The 18,157-nt window shown below is 41.1% G+C and overlaps 1 protein-coding gene across 4 annotated transcripts in view; it reads left to right on the top strand.

Moving 5' to 3' along the window:
* LOC126481449 (tubulin epsilon chain-like) overlaps positions 1–18,157 on the top strand; it is a 161,061-nt gene that overhangs the window by 24,836 nt on the left and 118,068 nt on the right. For all 4 annotated transcript variants that reach the window (XM_050105220.1, XM_050105218.1, XM_050105216.1 and 1 more), the window contains exons 2-3: positions 4,385–4,608; positions 4,743–4,858. In XM_050105220.1, coding sequence (XP_049961177.1) covers positions 4,385–4,608; positions 4,743–4,858 — 340 coding nt within the window. The remainder of the gene's footprint in view (positions 1–4,384; positions 4,609–4,742; positions 4,859–18,157) is intronic.

Genomic DNA, 18,157 nt, shown 5'->3' with positions numbered 1-18,157 from the left:
TTCCTTCTACTCTGCTGCTTGTATTGCGCCACAGGAGACCCATTTTGTAAATTCTTACTCACCTGCCCTTCGTGGGTTCCACACTTTCTGTCGGAACCAAATTGGCACCTTGCGGTATTCTGGTGGTGTTTGCAGCTTGGCCCGCAAGGACATTGTTAGTAAATGGGTTCCCCTCCGTACCACTCTGGAAGCCATTGCTGTTGGGGTCCATCTAGCCACTCCAATCACAATCTGTAATCTCTACCTCCCACCTGACAGGCTCGCCCACATCCCTTGCTCTAACCACACTTCTTCAACAACTCCCTTCCTGCCACTAGGGGACTTTAATCCCCGCAACCCTCTTTGGGTAGTCATACAACTACTGCCCTGGGCAGGACAGTTGAAGCTATTCTGGCAGGGCTTGACCTCTGTTTACTAAACACAGGCACTCCCACACACTTTAGTGTGGCGCACGGCACTTTCTCTACCATTGACCTCTCCATCTGCAGTCCCGGCCTTCTTCTCTCCATTCAGTGGGGTGTCCACCATGACTTATGTGACAGCGACCATTACCTGATTGTTTTGACCTTCCTTCAGCGTCTCTCGCTCCGTCACCCTCCCAAGTGGGCCATATATCTAAGGGTGATTGGGGTGCCTTCTCCTCTGCTCCCATCCCCCCTGTACTGCTACACGACAATGTTGATGAATCTACACAGATTTTTTGACTGCCACCATCCTTTCAGCAGCTGTTTCAGCAATCCCTTCTTCCTCAGGTTCCCCCCATTGGAAGATAGTCCATTGGTGGACTCCGGAAATTGCTGCAGCCATAACAGACTGCTGCCGTGCTCTTCAACACTTCATGCGGCACCCTTCTACTGCTCTTCTTCTGGCCTTTAAATGACTCTATGCCTGGGACAGCTACCTAATCAGATTTCAGAATGGATTTGCTGGGAACGATATGTAGCTGCCATAGGACCATACAACCCCTCTTCAGAAGTCTGGGCGAAACTCAGGCAAATTTTTGGCCACCCTCCTCCCACTGGGGTTGCAGGAATTTCTGTGCGTTGTGTTGTCCTTACCAATCCGGACTTTGTAGCAGAAAATTTCTCTCAACACTTTGCTCAAGCTTCAGCATTGGCTCAGCATCCACCCATGTTCCTTCTCCTGAAAAAGTGCTCAGAACGACTGACTTTATCTTTTGTTTCTCGCTGCTCGGAGCCCTATAATGTCCCATTCAGCGAGTGGGAATTCGCCAGTACCCTCGCCTTTTGTCCCGACATGGCCCCTGAACCGGATCAGATACATAACCAAATGCTCCAACACTTACCAGTGGCTGGCCTCCATCGTATACTGACCCTCTTCAACCGTCTGTGGAGTGAGGGATTCTTTCCTACCCAGTGACAGGAAAGCATTGTTCCGGTGTTGAAGCCAGGGAAGCCACCTCTTCAGTTGGATAGCTACCATCCAATTAACCTTACCAACACCCTCCGCAAGCCCCTTGAATGCTTGGTGAGTCGGCGGCTGTTTTGGATCCTTGAATCCCGCGACCTTTTGTCATTGACTCAAAGTGGTTTTCGCTGTGGCCGCTCTATGTTGGATAACTTGGTCCACCTGGAGTCTGCTATCTGGTCAGCTTTTGCCCATCGGCAACACCTCCTTGTGGTCTTCTTTGATCCGCATAAGGCCTATGACACCACCTGGTGCCACAACATCCTCACCACCCTTCATGAATGGGGCCTATGTGGCACTCTGCCCATTTTTATGTGTAACTTGCTTTCTTGTCACTCTTTCCGGATCCAAGTTGGCTCCTCCTACAGCACTCCCCATCAGCAAGGAAATGGGGTTCCACAGGGTTCCGTGCTGAGCGTCCCTCTCTTTCTCATAGCCATTAATGGTCTGGTGACAGCTGTTGGGCCGACAGTGTCCCCCTCTTTGTATGCTGACGATTTTTGTATCTATGTTGTTTCCTCCGTAATGGGCACTGCAGAACGCCGTCTACAGGGGGCAATCTGCCGGGCGCTCTCATGGGCTCTCTCCCATTGCTTTCAGTTTTCGGCGGCCAAGTTGTGTGTCATGCATTTCTGCCGTCGCCGTACAGTCCATCCCCATCTGGACCTGTTCCTTGATGGCCAGCCCCTTGAGGTGGTGGACACCCATCGCTTCTTGGGTTTGGTCTTTGATGCCCGGTTGACATGGCTCTCTCATCTTCACCAGCTGAAGAGGACGTGCTGGTCCCATCTCAGTGTTCTTAGGTGTCTGTGCAATACCACCTGGGGTGCAGACCGCTCTGTTCTCCTGCAATTGTATCAAGTGCTGGTCCAATCTCGTTTAGACTGTGGTTCTGCGTCGCCTTTGACGTTGCAGATACTAGACCCCATCCATCACTGCGGGGTCCGACTTGCAGCTGGTGCCTTCTGGACTAGCCCTGTGACCAGCCTTCTCGCAGAGGCGGGTATTCCACCACTGCGAGTTTTGCGCCAACAACAGCTGATATCTTATGCGCTCCGCATTTGCTGCACCCCAAAGCACGCCAAGTATGGTCTTTATCCAGACACGGAGATCAACCTGCTGCAGCGGCGACCACGATGTGGGCTTAACATGGCTGTCCGCATTCAGTCGCTCTTTTCTGAGCTCCAGAAATTCCCTTCACCGCCACTTTTCGCTGCTCACGCATGTACCCCTCCATGGTGCGTCTCTCAGCCACAGCTCTGTCTTGATCTTTCAATCGCTTCAAAGGATTCTGTCCCTCCGACGGCTCTTCACCACCAGTTCTACTGTCTCCTCCATTCCTTTCAGGGTTGAGAAGTGATCTATACGGATGGCTCCGTGGTTGCTAGCCGCACTTGTTTTGCTTACACCTCTGCGCGATGCACGGAACTTTGTTTCTTGCCAGATGGCTGTAGTGTTTTTATTGCAGAATTGGTAGCCATCTTGCGCGCTTGGACCATATCCGCTCATGCTCAGGACTATCCTTCAATATCTGTAGTGAGTCATTGAGCAGCTTGCACGCTATCGGCCAGTGCTTCCCTCGCCACCCTTGGTCATCACTATCCAGGACTCCCTTTCTCTCCTTGCTCAACGTGGATGCTTGGTGGTTTTCATTTGGATCCTGGGTCATGTTGGGATCCCTGGCAATGAACTTGCCGACCGACTGGCTCAGTTAGCTACTACCAGGCTGTCTCTTGTTATTGGCATTCCACAAATAGACCTTCACTCGGCATTACGTCATCAGGTTTTGGGCCTTTGGGATGCAGAATGGCACACTCTTCCTTTGCTGAACAACCTCAGGGTGATTAAGGATTCTACAACTGCATGGTGGTCCTCCTTACGGGCCTCTCGTAAGGCCTCTGTTGTCCTACGCCGCCTCCGCATCGGCCATACTTGGCTGACTCATGGTTATCTCCTCTGTCGTGAGGACCCCCCCCCCCCCCCCCCCTCTCTGTTGTTTTGGATCGATGTTGACTGTAGCTCACATCTCATTGGACTGCCCAAACTTAGTCGCCCTGCGACGGACTTTTGGCTTTCCAGACTCGCTACCCCTGGTGTTGACTGACACGACCTCAGCGGCAGATCTCATTTTACGTTTTATTCGTGATGGGGGTTTTTATCGCTTTATTTAATGTAGGGACCTTCCACCTTATCGGTGAGTGGAGGGGATGGCAGGCCCTCTTGCTGCCTCCTTCGCCCCGACTGGATTGGCTTCAACTGGGCTTGGTGGTTCACCCCGGCCCTCTGCTTTTCCACTCCTTTCCTTATGGGGTCTGTTATGTCTTGAGCGTTTCTCTTATCTCCTGTGCTTTTTCCTTCACGTCCCTGTCATTAGTCACTTTCACTGACGACCGCGTAGTTTGGTCCCTTCTCCACCCAACCAATCAACCAATCCACTTCCTCACTTCATCTTCAGGTAGCACATGTAAATATGTGTTATAGTCTTTAGTTGGTAAGAATAGTGCTTGAGACTAGATGTACCTATTTCCTCCATTTTTAGTGCTTTTATGACAAAATTTGAACCCATTGATGAACTATTCACCACCAAGATGAAACACTGCCCCTATGTTGTACACATAGTTTTCAGTGGAATCTGGTTCCACTAGCACCATCACATATCAGAAACTGGATGGCTAAGTTTTCCCCTCCTTTGGAGTGAACAGAAAATGTCTGTTTACTGTAAATTTACCCAGTGCTTAAAAGTTGGCAAATGTACATAAATATGTCATAGGTTGAGGAACTGTGCATAAAGTGATACAGCTAAGACAAACAAGATTGTAACTGAAGTATGAACGGTCAGTCACCCTCATATTTAAAGAAACATTTAGAAATAACATAAATGCTATTTTGTCAACATTGCAAATGTAAATACAATTTATAATCAATGTGTTGCATGGTCCCTTATATCTTTTTTCAGTTGGCCAATGTGGTAATCAGATAGGAAATGAATTCTGGCCACTTGTTCTTCAGGAACATGGTATCCATTGGAAGAATCAGAAAATTTCCACACAGAAGCTACAGAAATCTAAGCAAATGGAACTATCAAAAGCACTCCACAGTTTCTTCTCCGTACCCAAATCTTCAACAGAATCCACGTACAAAACTGTGGCTGACTTGGAGAGAGGAAAGGTAAAAGCAAGGGTAAGTTCCAAGTATTTGCACATGGCATCTGTGTTAGTGACCATTTTCCAGCTAACATATTTCGGTAAGCTGGAAACAAAGTGTATTACAGCCAAATTTCAAGTGCTGTTTTGATGAAAAATATTTATTTCCAGGCTTTATGCATTGACATGGAAGACAGTGTTGTAGCTAATTACAGAAATGGGCCATTGCGCAACATATTTGATAAAGCCTGCTTACTGACAAATTATCCTGGCTCGGGAAATAATTGGTAAGAGATTTTGTCCTAATAGCAAGCACTGTATTTCTTTCACTTGCATGCACGCATGCCCATATGCATGTGCCCACACACACACACACACACACACACACACACACACACACACACACACACACACACACACACACTCTTTACCAGTGCTAGAGGTCAACTACAAAATTTCAATTCTGTTTTAATCCACATGTCTACAATACAACTCACAGTCAATCTCTCTACAAGTAGGAAACAAAGCAAAATTAATCTCAGGAGATACGTGCGTAGAAGTCACGTGGGAGGGAGGGGAGAGAGACAACAACAGCTGTGCGACATATAATGGAAAACAAATGAGTAAACATTAAGTTTCTAATCATGTGGCTGGACAGTGCAAATGTCTCACACAATACTTCAGCAGTGACCCAAGTATGCAGGTGATACAGACTACTGTTGTATTGGGAACAACACAGGCATTTGTGCATTTCATTTCCATTCCCATTGATTCCCAGTGCTACTACTGACTTACTGCCACCTTACTTGCCCAGCATTCAATAAGAAAGCAGTAGTTGGTTTCTTAGTTCCTCAGTCTGCTCACTGCAGGCACTTATTCTGTGTTTAGGGTAACAATTTCAACTGTGCCTTAGACAATGAATAATTGTATTTAACATTTTACTGAGATTGAAATCATAGCCTCCAATGTCAGGTTCTTAGATGAATAAAATGATCTTACTTTTTATGACATCCTTGAAGGATGAGTACCGTATTTACTCGAATCTAAGCCGCACCTGAAAAATGAGACTCGAAATCAAGGAAAAACGTGTTTCCCAAATCTAAGCCGCACCTGAAATTTGAGACTCGAGATTCAAGGGGAGAGAAACAAAGTTGGTCCATTGTAACGTGAGACAAAATTTAGGTTGAATGGATGAAGACACAGCTACAGTAGTTTGGTTCGAGTTGTAAGCCTAGCAGTTATGATTTACCAGGTAGCCATTGCTATGCATCAGGCGCTCCGTCTGTGTTTATGCGGATACCCTTCCTTTTCCACGTGCTTCCTCTGGTTTGAATCGCTTGCTTATTTTGCTTTGATCCGATAAGTGCCGTTCTCTTTGATAAAGGTGTTGACGTCACTCTAAGCTGAAAATGCATTGTGTCATGCATTGTTTATCGCATTCAGATAATGAGTGTTTACACCGCTAGGGGCATGGTTTGCTGTTGTGGGCACTACCGCCACTTGGGGGGAGAGAGAGAGAGAGAGAGAGAGAGAGAGAGAGAGAGAGAGAGAGAGAGAGAGAGAGAGGGGGGGGGGGGGGATTGATTGCCCCATTAGCGAAACAATGAACAATGGCAATAGACTGCTATTTGTTGTTACTTACACTGCTGCTTTCTTTGATAATGATCAACAAGAACCAAATAATAGACTGCTTATGATAGATGTTCTGAACGAGAGTTTAAGGCCCGTCCGCATGCAACGCTCTGTCTGCGCAAATGTCTGTGCACATCACTTCTGCGCAGACAGATCGTTGCGTGTGGACAGGAGATTTGCACCAACATGAGGTGTGTGCAAACCTGGAAGTTTGAGTTGGAGGCTTGAGCGAATCATCTCAAATCTGTGGGTTCAAACCACATCTGTGCAGACAAGTTGGAGTAAATCTGGTGCGAAGCAGCTGCCTGTTCAGTCTAGTGTTTGTCTTTGTGCGCACAGAGCATTAAAATGGCTGACGCTCGTCAGTGTTCTAGACAGTTTATCAGTGAATCCATTGAACTTTATAGAAATGACCCATGTTTGTGGAAGATTAAAAGTAAAGAGTTCAGTGACAGGAACAAAAAGACAGCTGCTTACAATGCATTAATTGAAAAATTACGAGAAGTTGACGCACCAGCGAACTGAGAAACCGTAATAATAAAAATCGTTGTGGACTGTTTACTGTAAATAATTATCAAAAGTTCAAAGATCTGGTGTTGGAGTGGATGAAATATACCAGCCAAGTTTGTGGTATTTTGTAATTCAAACACGTCTAAAACAGCAAAAATATTGTGATTCTTCATGAGCAAAAATATTATTTGTAACTTGACAGAATTAATGTACTTTACTTGCCTTCATGAACTTATCCTTCAGGACAGCGTAAGTAGCTTCACTTGTGTCGAGTATAATTTCGCTCAATGCTTGTTTAGAAATTGCAGCTGAAAATTTAAAGTCCTTATAGCTCCTTCCTGTTGCCAGGAATCTTAACCCATTACTGGCCAGAACTCTGTCGGATCATATTTTGCAAATTTTTATACATAAATACATTACATTGAGCGATTAATTGAATAAAAAGAAAAAGTTGTTTTGGAAATTTTCAGTTTATTAGAACAAAAACTACAGACTGTCCCATTTTTGGGACATTGGCCAAATGCGCTATCCAAATTCACAAGCTTATTCTCCATGCATAATATTGTAAGAAACAACACAAACAATAAAGAATGTTTTAATATTATTGAATGTCTATTCAGTATGAACTGAAGCAAAACACTTGTCGTGTACACTAACATTGCACCTATCACAAATTTTTGTTGTTTTTTTCTTGCAGTAAGCACATCTCTTCTGTGTTTTACTTGGCACAATGAAATGATTTCCTGGATCTAGTCGTACATCTGTGCTCACCCGTCCCCACATCAATTTGCTTCCTTGTGGTCCTCTGGTTTTTGGTACTGATCCTGTTTTCTTTGATACGTAAAACATCACTATTCTCCATCGGACATCCAAAAGTGGGAGCTTCTCATTAGAGTTAGCAATTTGGTATGCACGCCATGTGTTTACTACGCAGATATCTATCATCTGTGTGAATAGTAGCAACCACCATTTCTTTGACCTTATCCTCGTCCTATAAAGTGATATCTGTTTGTCCAGTAGATCTACGCCACCCATATGAACACTGTATTCTTCAATGAGATGTGGCATTGTAACGGATATTTCCTTTTATTTGCCCATGAGTATCTTTTAGTAGAACTCAGAGGAGTAATAGTATTGTAATTTGTAATTTGTCGCTGCACATACCGGTGTGTTGTCACTCCATTTAGCAACCAGAACTTCATTCTCTTTGTCAAACATGTAGTCATAGAATCCTCGTTCCTTTTCTTTCGCCATTCTTTTTGAGTCATTCAAAGGACATGCATTAGTTCGGATCTCTCTTATTGTTCCTGTAACTTTCATTTTACTCTTTCTGAGTGTGATCAGTGTGTCGACACTGGTGAAAAAGTTGTCAAAAAAAAGCTTATCATTCGGATACTCTGATTCTGGAATCATGCTGGTTAGTTCATTTATTACCCTTGCACCTAAAGGCAAGGTTGTCAGTCTTGCCACAGTATGGCGAAAAATTATAAAGAAAGCCATTGGAACTTGTGAGACACCAAATTTGATAGGCTTTTCCCTCAGGAACATTTTAGCTGAATGTTTGCCATAATAACATACCATCATTTCATCAATTGAGAGTTCTGAATGAAATATGCCAAATTCCTTTTTCAGAATTTCAAAGTACAACCTCATTTTGTACCTCTTGTCGTTTCTGTCTATTTTGGAGTTGTCATTGAGATGAATGAATCTCTTTATTTCCCAAAACCTATTTCTTGACATGGAGTTGAAGACTAAAGGAACACCGACATCAGGAGCCTGTTCCCAGTACATATTCTCATGGGGAAGCTTATGATAACCACTCAGAAGTAGTATGCCAATAAATGATTTTAGTTCTTCTTTGGTTAGCAGAAAATTTATTTTGTTAAATTGGCAAGCATAGATTTCGCTTTGTTCAATAATAATATCTATTAGTTTCTCAGAAAAAAAAAAAGAAATCCTCAAACACCTGGCACACTGTCTTATTTGCTAAACATTTCGCAACATAATGTTCATTGCTCTTCCCTGATTCACTAGTGTTTGTGTACGTTGGTTGACATTTATACCACTTACATTTATATTTTTTTGTAGATAACGTACCACTTTCTGCTCCATGTCCTAATGCTTTCCTTCTTTTGGCTTCTGGAGATACAACTGTAGCATTAGCTTCATCTCGGCTGGTTATGAGCTTTAAAGTACCGGCTACATCTTGTACAACAGATTCATTGTTCAGTACATTTTCGTCAATGTCTTCTTCATCTGTTATTACACCTGCATCGGGTGGAATAATCGCCAATTCTACGTCAGCATCTTCATCGTCACTCTCTTGATGGTTCTCTAGTTCTTCTAGAATTTCTTCAAGTGTAAGTCCACACAGCATGTTTTTATCCTGTTGAAATTGTAAAATTCGAATAGAATATGAAAAAAAAAACAGATATAAAGAACGTAAAATGCAATTCTTCTCTGTATAATATGTGTATACGAGAATAGGGCACATCAACAATAAATGATAGTGTAACATGCCATTGTCCCATTATTGGGACGCATAAAATATATCGATATTGCACTTACTTGAAAAAATCTGATGTATACTTAATCTTACACAGACATTCATATGTTCATAACAAACACGCCCCAACAACTAAATCACAGCTCATTGTCGTCCAGGAACTACCAGCAGACATACAGTGCTGCCAAGCGCGAGAACAAAAAATCAGCAAGTTTATAATTTTCCTGACGTGAAGTACTTAGAAAAAAGTTATTTATTTTACATTTACAGGCATTATAGCAGTTAGTTGAACCTACAGGTGCAACAATAAAGGCTAAAAGCTCCATTGCTTACATAGAAATAAGTAAAATATACGCGTCCCAAAAAAGGGACAATGGCCAGTAATGGGTTAATGTCACCGTCAGCCGTTCATGGAGAGAAATTACTCTTCTCATTCAGGTATTATTTTGTATAATATGAGAGGTTATGAGCGTTAAGAGACAATTATAAGTTTCGACATCCATCTGTAAATAATTACGCCAGTCGTTAGGGTGGCCCTGCAACTCTCGCAGTAAATGTACGTGCAAAAAATGCTTTCGCTTTAGCAGCCACTATGTATACCATTTTGACCGCTCTCTCTGTTTCCTGCGTTTTGTGTGACTGTTTTTTGCAACACAAGTTGCGAACACAGACCACAACAGAATTTCTTCAATTCCTAAATTTCAAAATAAATTAATTAAACTTCTGACGTTTTCGGCGAGTGTAGTCGCTTGCCACTGATATTTGTTTTCTACACCGACAAATGGCAGGCGAGTAGTAGATTTGAGTTTGTCGTGTGAAAACAACACATTTGCAGCGATCTTTTGCACGTAAACTGCGCAGACAGATCGTTGCATGTGGACCGGCCTTAGCGAAAATTTTTCTCTGTTTGAAAATCTTTGCAGATATTCTGCACAGAAATTAGTCATCTTAGATGTAAAAATCTAGTCTGTTGCCGTGCTTCATTTCTGACTGTATCACTATTCAGTATAAGAATAATACAAATATATAAACATGACGTGATATATATATTCTTCGGCGTTTGCTGTTTTCTCACTCTAGTTTCGTAGTTTATTAGGCAGACAGGGTTTAAATGAGATAGCAGCAAACACGAAAGAATACATGGCATAATGTTTACATTCGTATTATTCTTATGGTGAAGAGAATACTGCAAGTGATTCACGATTCGTAAAAGTTCCTATTAGCAACCATCTCATGTCACAGGTTAGGAAAAAATTCAGAACGTAAGAGTTGGCCATATTGACACACATCCCAAACAGTCTTGCCAGTTGGATTTCCGTAGTAGATTTTTAGTGATGACTTCAAATGAAGAGTGTGTTGTTGTCTTCAGACCGTAGACTGGTTTGCTGCAGCTCTCCACACTTTTCTATCCTGTGCAATGCAGAGTAACAACACTTATAAAATAAGAATGAAAATAACTTAGAAATTAAACGCTGAAATTTAAAACAAAATTTTATTAGGTTTGTAAAACATCTTATACGAAAATTTTAAAACATCAGTCATGATTCTGAATCAGTATCACTCTATTCTTTGTTGCGTATTTCTTCATACAGAGCATCGTCGTCCGTACCTGTAGTGCATTGGATATCGAACATTTTTTAAATGCTTGTTGCACAGTCTAATTTGGAACACACTTCCATGCATCATAAATCCATTGGCATACTTGTGACAAACTTGTGCGTTTTACATGCCCTGTTGGTGTCAGTTGTCTGTCGCTTTTCGAAAGCCAGTCTGTGTACATGCGTTTAAGCTTGTCCTTAAATGGTTTATTCAACAGACGTCAAGTGGTTGCACAATTGACGTCATCCCGCCTGGAATTACCGCCAAGTCCGTTTTGCTTTCCTTTAATTTTCGTTTTACTGCAGCTGGTGTATGGCCTTCGTACGCATCCAATACCAGCAGACTGCACAAACCAAGTATTGCGCCAGGACGACGATTCCACACACGCCTAATCCATTCCGGCACCATGCCCTCCGAAAACCACCCAGTTTCGTTTGCTCGTACAATTACAGTTTTTGGAAACACTTCTGATTTCGGTAAAGTCTTTCGCTAGAAAACTATGAATTGGGGTAATTTATATCCATCTGCTGTGCAACCAAGCATGATGGACATCTGCTGTTTTTCACCCCCTGATGTAAGAAAACTTATGTTTTTCTTTCTTATGGCATCAACCGTATAATTTGACGGCATGTCAAAATATATGGGAGTTGGTCATCATTTTCAATCTGATCAAGAAGGTATTGCTTTTCTGTGTGCCGTCTAATTATGAAGCGCTGAAATTCCACAAGTTTTTCTTCATAATTTTTCGGCAGCTTCTGTGCTTCTGTTCGCCTCTGAAGTGAAAAACCCCAGCGCTTCATAAACAGATCAATTCAGCTGCGACTAGCGCAGTGGTTAGCACACTGGACTCACATTCGGGAGGACGACGGTTCAATCCCATCTCCGGCCATCCTGATTTAGGTTTTCCGTGATTTCCCTAAATCGTTTCAGGCAAATGCCAGGATGGCTCCTTTGAAAGGGCACGGCCGATTTCCTTCCCAATCCTTCCCTAACCCGAGCTTGCGCTCCGTCTCTAATGACCTCGTTGCCGACGGGATGTTAAACACTAACCAACACCACCAGCTGCGACTAGCCTTAAAATTTTCGATTTTTTGCTGTCTCGCAATTTCATGTGCCTTAATTTTTAAAATTTCAGCGTTCACAGGCAGGAATTTCTGACATTGTTCCTTAACAAATTCGTTTTAAAATCACTTCTAGTGCATGATATCGGCCACACTTTGGCGCACTAAATGCTTTCCTCCTACTTGAACATTCAAATAATTTGTCTCTCTGCAGTCGCGATCGCCTGAAGTTGGTCACATCAATCCCGTATCGCAGACCAGCAGCACGATTAGAACGTTGATCCGCAAAAGAAATAATGCCCCTCTTGAATTTGGAACTATAATGAAAGCGTTTCATCATGGTTCACTAACACCAACAAGCACTTCACAAAATTCCACGAAGCAATAGGTGCCGCTACGTGAAATCTTAATGAGCCCCAGCCTATCAACTCGTGCAACAATCCTAAAGCCTTGTGCATTGTTGATATTTTTATGTAAAGAAATTTATTTTTGTTGCTACGAATTTTGAAAAGCTGCTACATTCGAAGATGAACAATTCGGAATTCCTATTTACTTCGTTGGATAATATATGAAAATGCAGTGGTCGGAACTCGGGGCGGAGAAAATAGCTTGTCTAATACCTTTTTTTAAAAAAAATTATTTACTTATGCAGAGGTTTGGCGCCAATATTTATCTTTGTGCCTGCAAAGCATGCCTATAGAACATATGTTCGACGGCAGAAGTTAGTTGTGATGGCACTTACCAACATTTTTCAGAACTTCCGCTTACTTTGCACTCAATTCTAAGCCGCAGGCGGTTTTTTTTTTTGTATTACAAAAACTGAAAAAAAGTGCAGCTTAGATTTGAGTAAATATGGTATGTTACTTAGTGAACATAGTTGCAGTGGTCTCTGTTCGGTATTTGAAATTTAAAACTTGGTAGGAAATGGCACCCCTCAGGGAAGTGAGAGCAAGTGTTGGGAAGGAACACCAGCTGCACTCATTATGTGCGCCTGGGGGCCTCATTAAACATGTTGAAGAGGCTGTTCTGGCAGCCATCGATGGAATGGGCTGTAACTATCTGCAAATTGTGGCAGACACTGGAACAAGTAATTTTCGGAGAAATGGCATTTTAGATTAGGCGATTGTGCTTCCAGTCCAGAAATTGATAACTACAGGGGACCCAGAAGTTAAAATGTAAGCAGCTGTCATGGTTAGATTTCAAATTCTTTTACGTTTCAAATTCTTAACTTGCTGATCGTCAAATAGGTGTTGAGTGTGTAACTCAGTTATAATGCATTTTAAAATATCATCTGGGCGCAGTTGTTATGCATTGACAGGCACTTTGCATTCTGTTCAGCAACAAATAATGTAGTCAAAAATGCACAGAAGTACTTGTAAAATATGTTTATTTCATCACATCACAGATAAAACTGACACAGGTGTACTGGTTACAAAACTGGTTCAAGACATGCAGTGCAGCTATCGCCACTGGTGTTGTCAAACATTCAGCAGTTACAAAAGCATTCTTTATATAGTAATAATTAAACTTACAATTGAAATCTCAGTGCTTTCATGAGACTGATTACAGACTTAAGTTTGGCAGATAGTGATAACAAGTTTTAAGTAATTATTATGTTGAAAGAAATCTGGTTTTACATAAAAATTGCATGAAATATGTATTGCTAACAAGTGATTGACTACATTCCTTAATTGCTTTGTAATTGCACCATGACTTTTGATACTAACATGATTTCAGTCTCTTTACATTGAGTTCCGGTATTATTGCTACTACTGCTTTTCTGTATCCTCTTCTCAAAAATAATAATCTCAGAGGTTAGTTAAATTTGCACAAAATTTCAGCACACATTATCAGTGTTCATAAATGTGGCACATGCAGGACAATGCAATTGAAAGGTTTGTGAGTATATAATATCACATAAATATTATTGCAGCCACCAAAATGCTTGGCATTGACCTTTTCAGCACGTACTATTCCATTCTGCTACATTACAAAGTGTCAGTATAAGATCAAGAGAAATGCCCCCTACAGATAAGAATACTTTTAAAATCTTAGCTATTAATTGCAGAAGCATTGACAACAAAGTACCAGTGTGACAACAAAGTATCAGTGTTTGAAGGCATTGGAGCTCACAAAATACAAGTTACAGGAAGCTTCTTAAAACCTGAAATTGACAGCAGTGAGATTTTGCAAAAAATTGAAGTGTATACCAAAAGGATAGGCTAATGGTTAATGGAGACAGTGTATTTGTCACAGTAGACTAGGGTGTCCATTTCATTTTCATTGAAAAAGGGGACATTTAAAGTAAAGTAGAGAAAAACCTGGGACAATGAAGAAAAAAAAAAAACGTGACATAAATATTGCATTGACTAAATTTAATACACATGCACTCAGGTGCTCCCAAATCACTTTTTACAATTATTCTGCCACACTATCACTGTACTTTTCACTTTTATGTACTTTATAAAGAAGTGCATTTTCGTTTGAAATTGTATCATAAAAGTCAGTACATGATACACCATTAAAGCGTGTCTTGACAATGAGCAAGGCTCTCACTGTTTCAACTTTCATTCTGTTTTTTTTTTTTCATCTGACCACAAAGAGTTCACTAACGAAAATACATGTTCCACAGCAGCATTTGACCCAGGAATTGCCAGACAAAACTCCATCAAATGAATCATGTTTTTCATGTTAATGTTTTTACTTTTGAAATAAGCAAATATTTTACACCACGTTTCATTAACACTTTCTTTGTCTCCTTCATTTTTTGTGAAGTTCTGTGCACATGAAAATTCATCGAACAGTTCGTGTTCGTCAACAGGAAAATTTGGTACAATACGTTTAACAAAAACACAACAGTCCTGAATATCCTCCCACTGTACCTGCTTCTTTTCAGTATTAACCTAGTGAAATTCTTTAAAAGGTGTGACAAATGGTAAACACCATTCTTTAATATACTCAATGCAAGAGTCATAGAAGATGTCAGCGTAAATATGGAATTGTTCTACAGTAATTTCACCCTCTTCTTCCAGCTTTCTTAGATTCTCATGTACAAAGGAGGTGAGAAATCTTTCAGATTTTCTACATTGTAATTTGCCCAATAATTTGTTTGTTTATTGATAAACTTCCATTATTGTGATTTCTTGTTTCTCGATACATTTAATTGTTGTGGAGAAAGGATTTAGCTGGGTAACAAGAAAATGTAGAAGAACAATAGACACAGAGTTATCAAAGAATTGTTTAAGGACAACAGGACACTTACCAAGGGAAATGATATATGATTTCAAAGCAGGAAATATCTTTACAATTCTTTCCAATGCTGGTAGCAGAGATAGCCACCTTGTCTTGCTGTGCTCAAGTACAGTTTTGTATTCAGTTTCAGTAAACTTACAGAATGACGTCAGAGATTCAACCTTTACTGTATATATGTGGAAATGCTGGTAGATTTTGTTTACAATTAATTGGCAGTCGATGGGTAGGCACTCTGAGCCAGTTTGTAAGGAATTGTGCACCACATGTGCTGGACAGCCAACACCTACTATATTATTCACTGTGTTCTGTTGCAGTTTATAGAACAAATTGTTTTTTACTTTCCTCTGCTTACCACCAAAATTGGGGTTAGTGTTGTCTGAAGAAACTGCAATCACCTTTCCCTCAAGATCATATTTCTTTAAAACCTCCAGCACATAATTCTGAAGTAAATCTGAAGTTTCTCCAGCTAAGTTAACCAATTCGAGCACTTTGACCGTGGTGCCACTTTCAGGGTGAAAATACCTGATAAGGAGAGGAACCAACTTCAAATCCAGATGATTCCATGTATCAATCATTACAGAAATGAATCGAGCGCTTTCCAGTTCATTTAAAGCCTGCTGAGCTGCATACGGTTCAATAACATTTGAAATGATTGCATTACATTTTGTGTGTCCACATGTGAATTTAGGACTGAAAAGTTTTTTAACAACTGCTGTAGTACAGTCCATTGACTTAAAGCTATGGTTATGCATTGCACTGTGGTATGGAAACCTAACTTCTTGTGCTGCCAACTGCCTATCCATTTCTGTTACTGATTTTAAGTTTACATAGTAGTCACTCACGCATTTATTTGCTCTTTTCGTTTGATCACTCATGCGCTGTTTCTTCGTCTTAATGTGATTCACAATGTCAGACCTTTCACCATGACCAATAGCAAATTTTGATCTGCACAACGTACATTTTACAGTTTCTCCACTACCAGTGATAAAAGGAAACTCACTTTTTACATTGCTGTTAAAATTACACTTTCGTTTTGGCATAATGAAACAGTGATTGCACAGTGCAAAACATTAACAGTGTGGTGACGGAAGCCAGAGAGAAAGTATCATTGGTGTAGAGTATCTCTGGACCGAAAGGATGGATTCAGTGGATCGATTTAGAAGAGAAGAATCTTCGTTGTTATTCGTAACCTATAGTGCGTTTAAAATTACTCGCGATTTTTGACAGTTCGGTACATGTTTGGGGTATGTTGAAAGTCATCACACGCTTCCTAGCGTAAATAATTGCGCAATTAATAGCAAGTCAAACAACCAGTAGCGTAAAATACTCTAGCCAAGCAGAGTCATAAAAAAACGGGACATTTGAGCGTCCCCAAAAAAACTTTCGGGACAGCGGGACATTTTGGTAAAAAACGGGACGAATGGACAACCCTACAGTAGACGAGAAACTCATATCCATCAAGGTAGATATTGAAACTGCAAATGAGACTGTGTGGGCAAGACTAAATGTCAAGGGTGGGCATAAACTTCTTACCAGATCCTTCTATTGACCATTAGACTCACCTCCAGATGTAACCAAAAACATTAAAGAAAGCCAAAGTCCACTAGTGTGCAATTCCCTAATCATACTGTCACTGTCAGAGGAGACTGTAATTGTCCAATAATCAATTAGAAAAATTACAGTTTTGTACATGGTGGGCTTAAGGAGATGTTTTGTGAAACATTGCTGGATGATGTCTCTTCAAACTGCCTACACCAAATGCTTCAAAAGTCCACTTATGATGGAATTAAATTGGATCTAATAGCAACAAATAGACCTGTTCTCTTTGATGATGTCCACATTTGAAACTGGTTTCAGTGACTATGAGGCAGTTGCAGCAACAATGATTACCAAAGTAGTCTATTAAAGGCAACTAAAACAAGTAGAAAGATTTACATGTTCAGCAACTACTGCAGAATCTTTACTTGGTGTTGCGAACAGATGCAGTTCCCTTTTCTTTTCACAAGACACTTTAATTCCTCTAGTGATCCATGTTTTCTTTTGTCCCCCCCCCCCCCCTCCCCCCACAACAGCCGTTTAATGTCCTTTCTGATTAGCTTATGTGGAAAGCTATTTTCAAATAATGGTATGAATTTGTCATGTAATAGATTAAATTTTATGTCAGCATTTGGTTCATTATAAATTTCATCCCTTCTCATCTGTTGTGAACTGTTCTCATAAATGTTTGTGCCGATCTCTTTAATTATTCTAAGTGCTTTCCACTGAGAAGTGTCTATTCTGTAACACACTGTCTTATTTATCCTAACTGTATATCACATTACTGGGTATACAGTTATTTTAATGGCAGCACAGACATTCGCAGGTTTGCATCCTTGGTTTCAAGAGTATTGCCAGAGCTGATTGTCATAAGTCCATGATATATTGGCGGACTATTGTTCCACTGTCATTAGATGCTGCTGATGGAGTGAAGTGTCTGCTGTGGGCTTGCAGTATTTAACCTGCCTGTCCAGAGTTCAGGCCCTGTGGTAGTAAGGGCGTGTGCAGCTGTGATAGTGGAGGGGAGAGCCTCATTTGGCTTTCACCTGCCGTCCATGTTGCACCTTCCATCTGCGTATCACGTTTTGCTTTGATGAATCTTAGTATTTGCTCCTGTGCCGTGCTCACTTTGAAGCCAGAGTCCCTGTAAATGAAATTATCAGTTGGATAAAACGTAGCCCTAAAATATATCAGTTGTGGCCAGGACTTCCGTTTGCTGGTAATTCATTTAATGTCCTTTTTAAGTGCAGTTTTCTGCTATAGGAAAGTTGTTAGTCTGTAGTAAGTGGGCATGGCACTCACGTTCTGTACATCAATCTTCAGTGCAGAACACAGCATTGAAAACAGTAATAAAATGAGTTACCAGCAAACAAAAATTCTGGCTACCCATAATAAATTTTGGGATTGCATGTTCGAAGAAGCTATTGAAATTCAATTGATGGATAATTTAATCAACAGAGACACTGGCTTCCAACTGAGCACGGCATGGG

The sequence above is a fragment of the Schistocerca serialis genome, chromosome 5 (genome assembly GCF_023864345.2).
Source record: "Schistocerca serialis cubense isolate TAMUIC-IGC-003099 chromosome 5, iqSchSeri2.2, whole genome shotgun sequence".
Lineage (NCBI taxonomy): Eukaryota > Metazoa > Arthropoda > Insecta > Orthoptera > Acrididae > Schistocerca > Schistocerca serialis.
The sequence above is the reverse complement of the archived record's forward strand: the minus strand, read 5'-3'. Positions and strand labels throughout refer to the sequence as shown.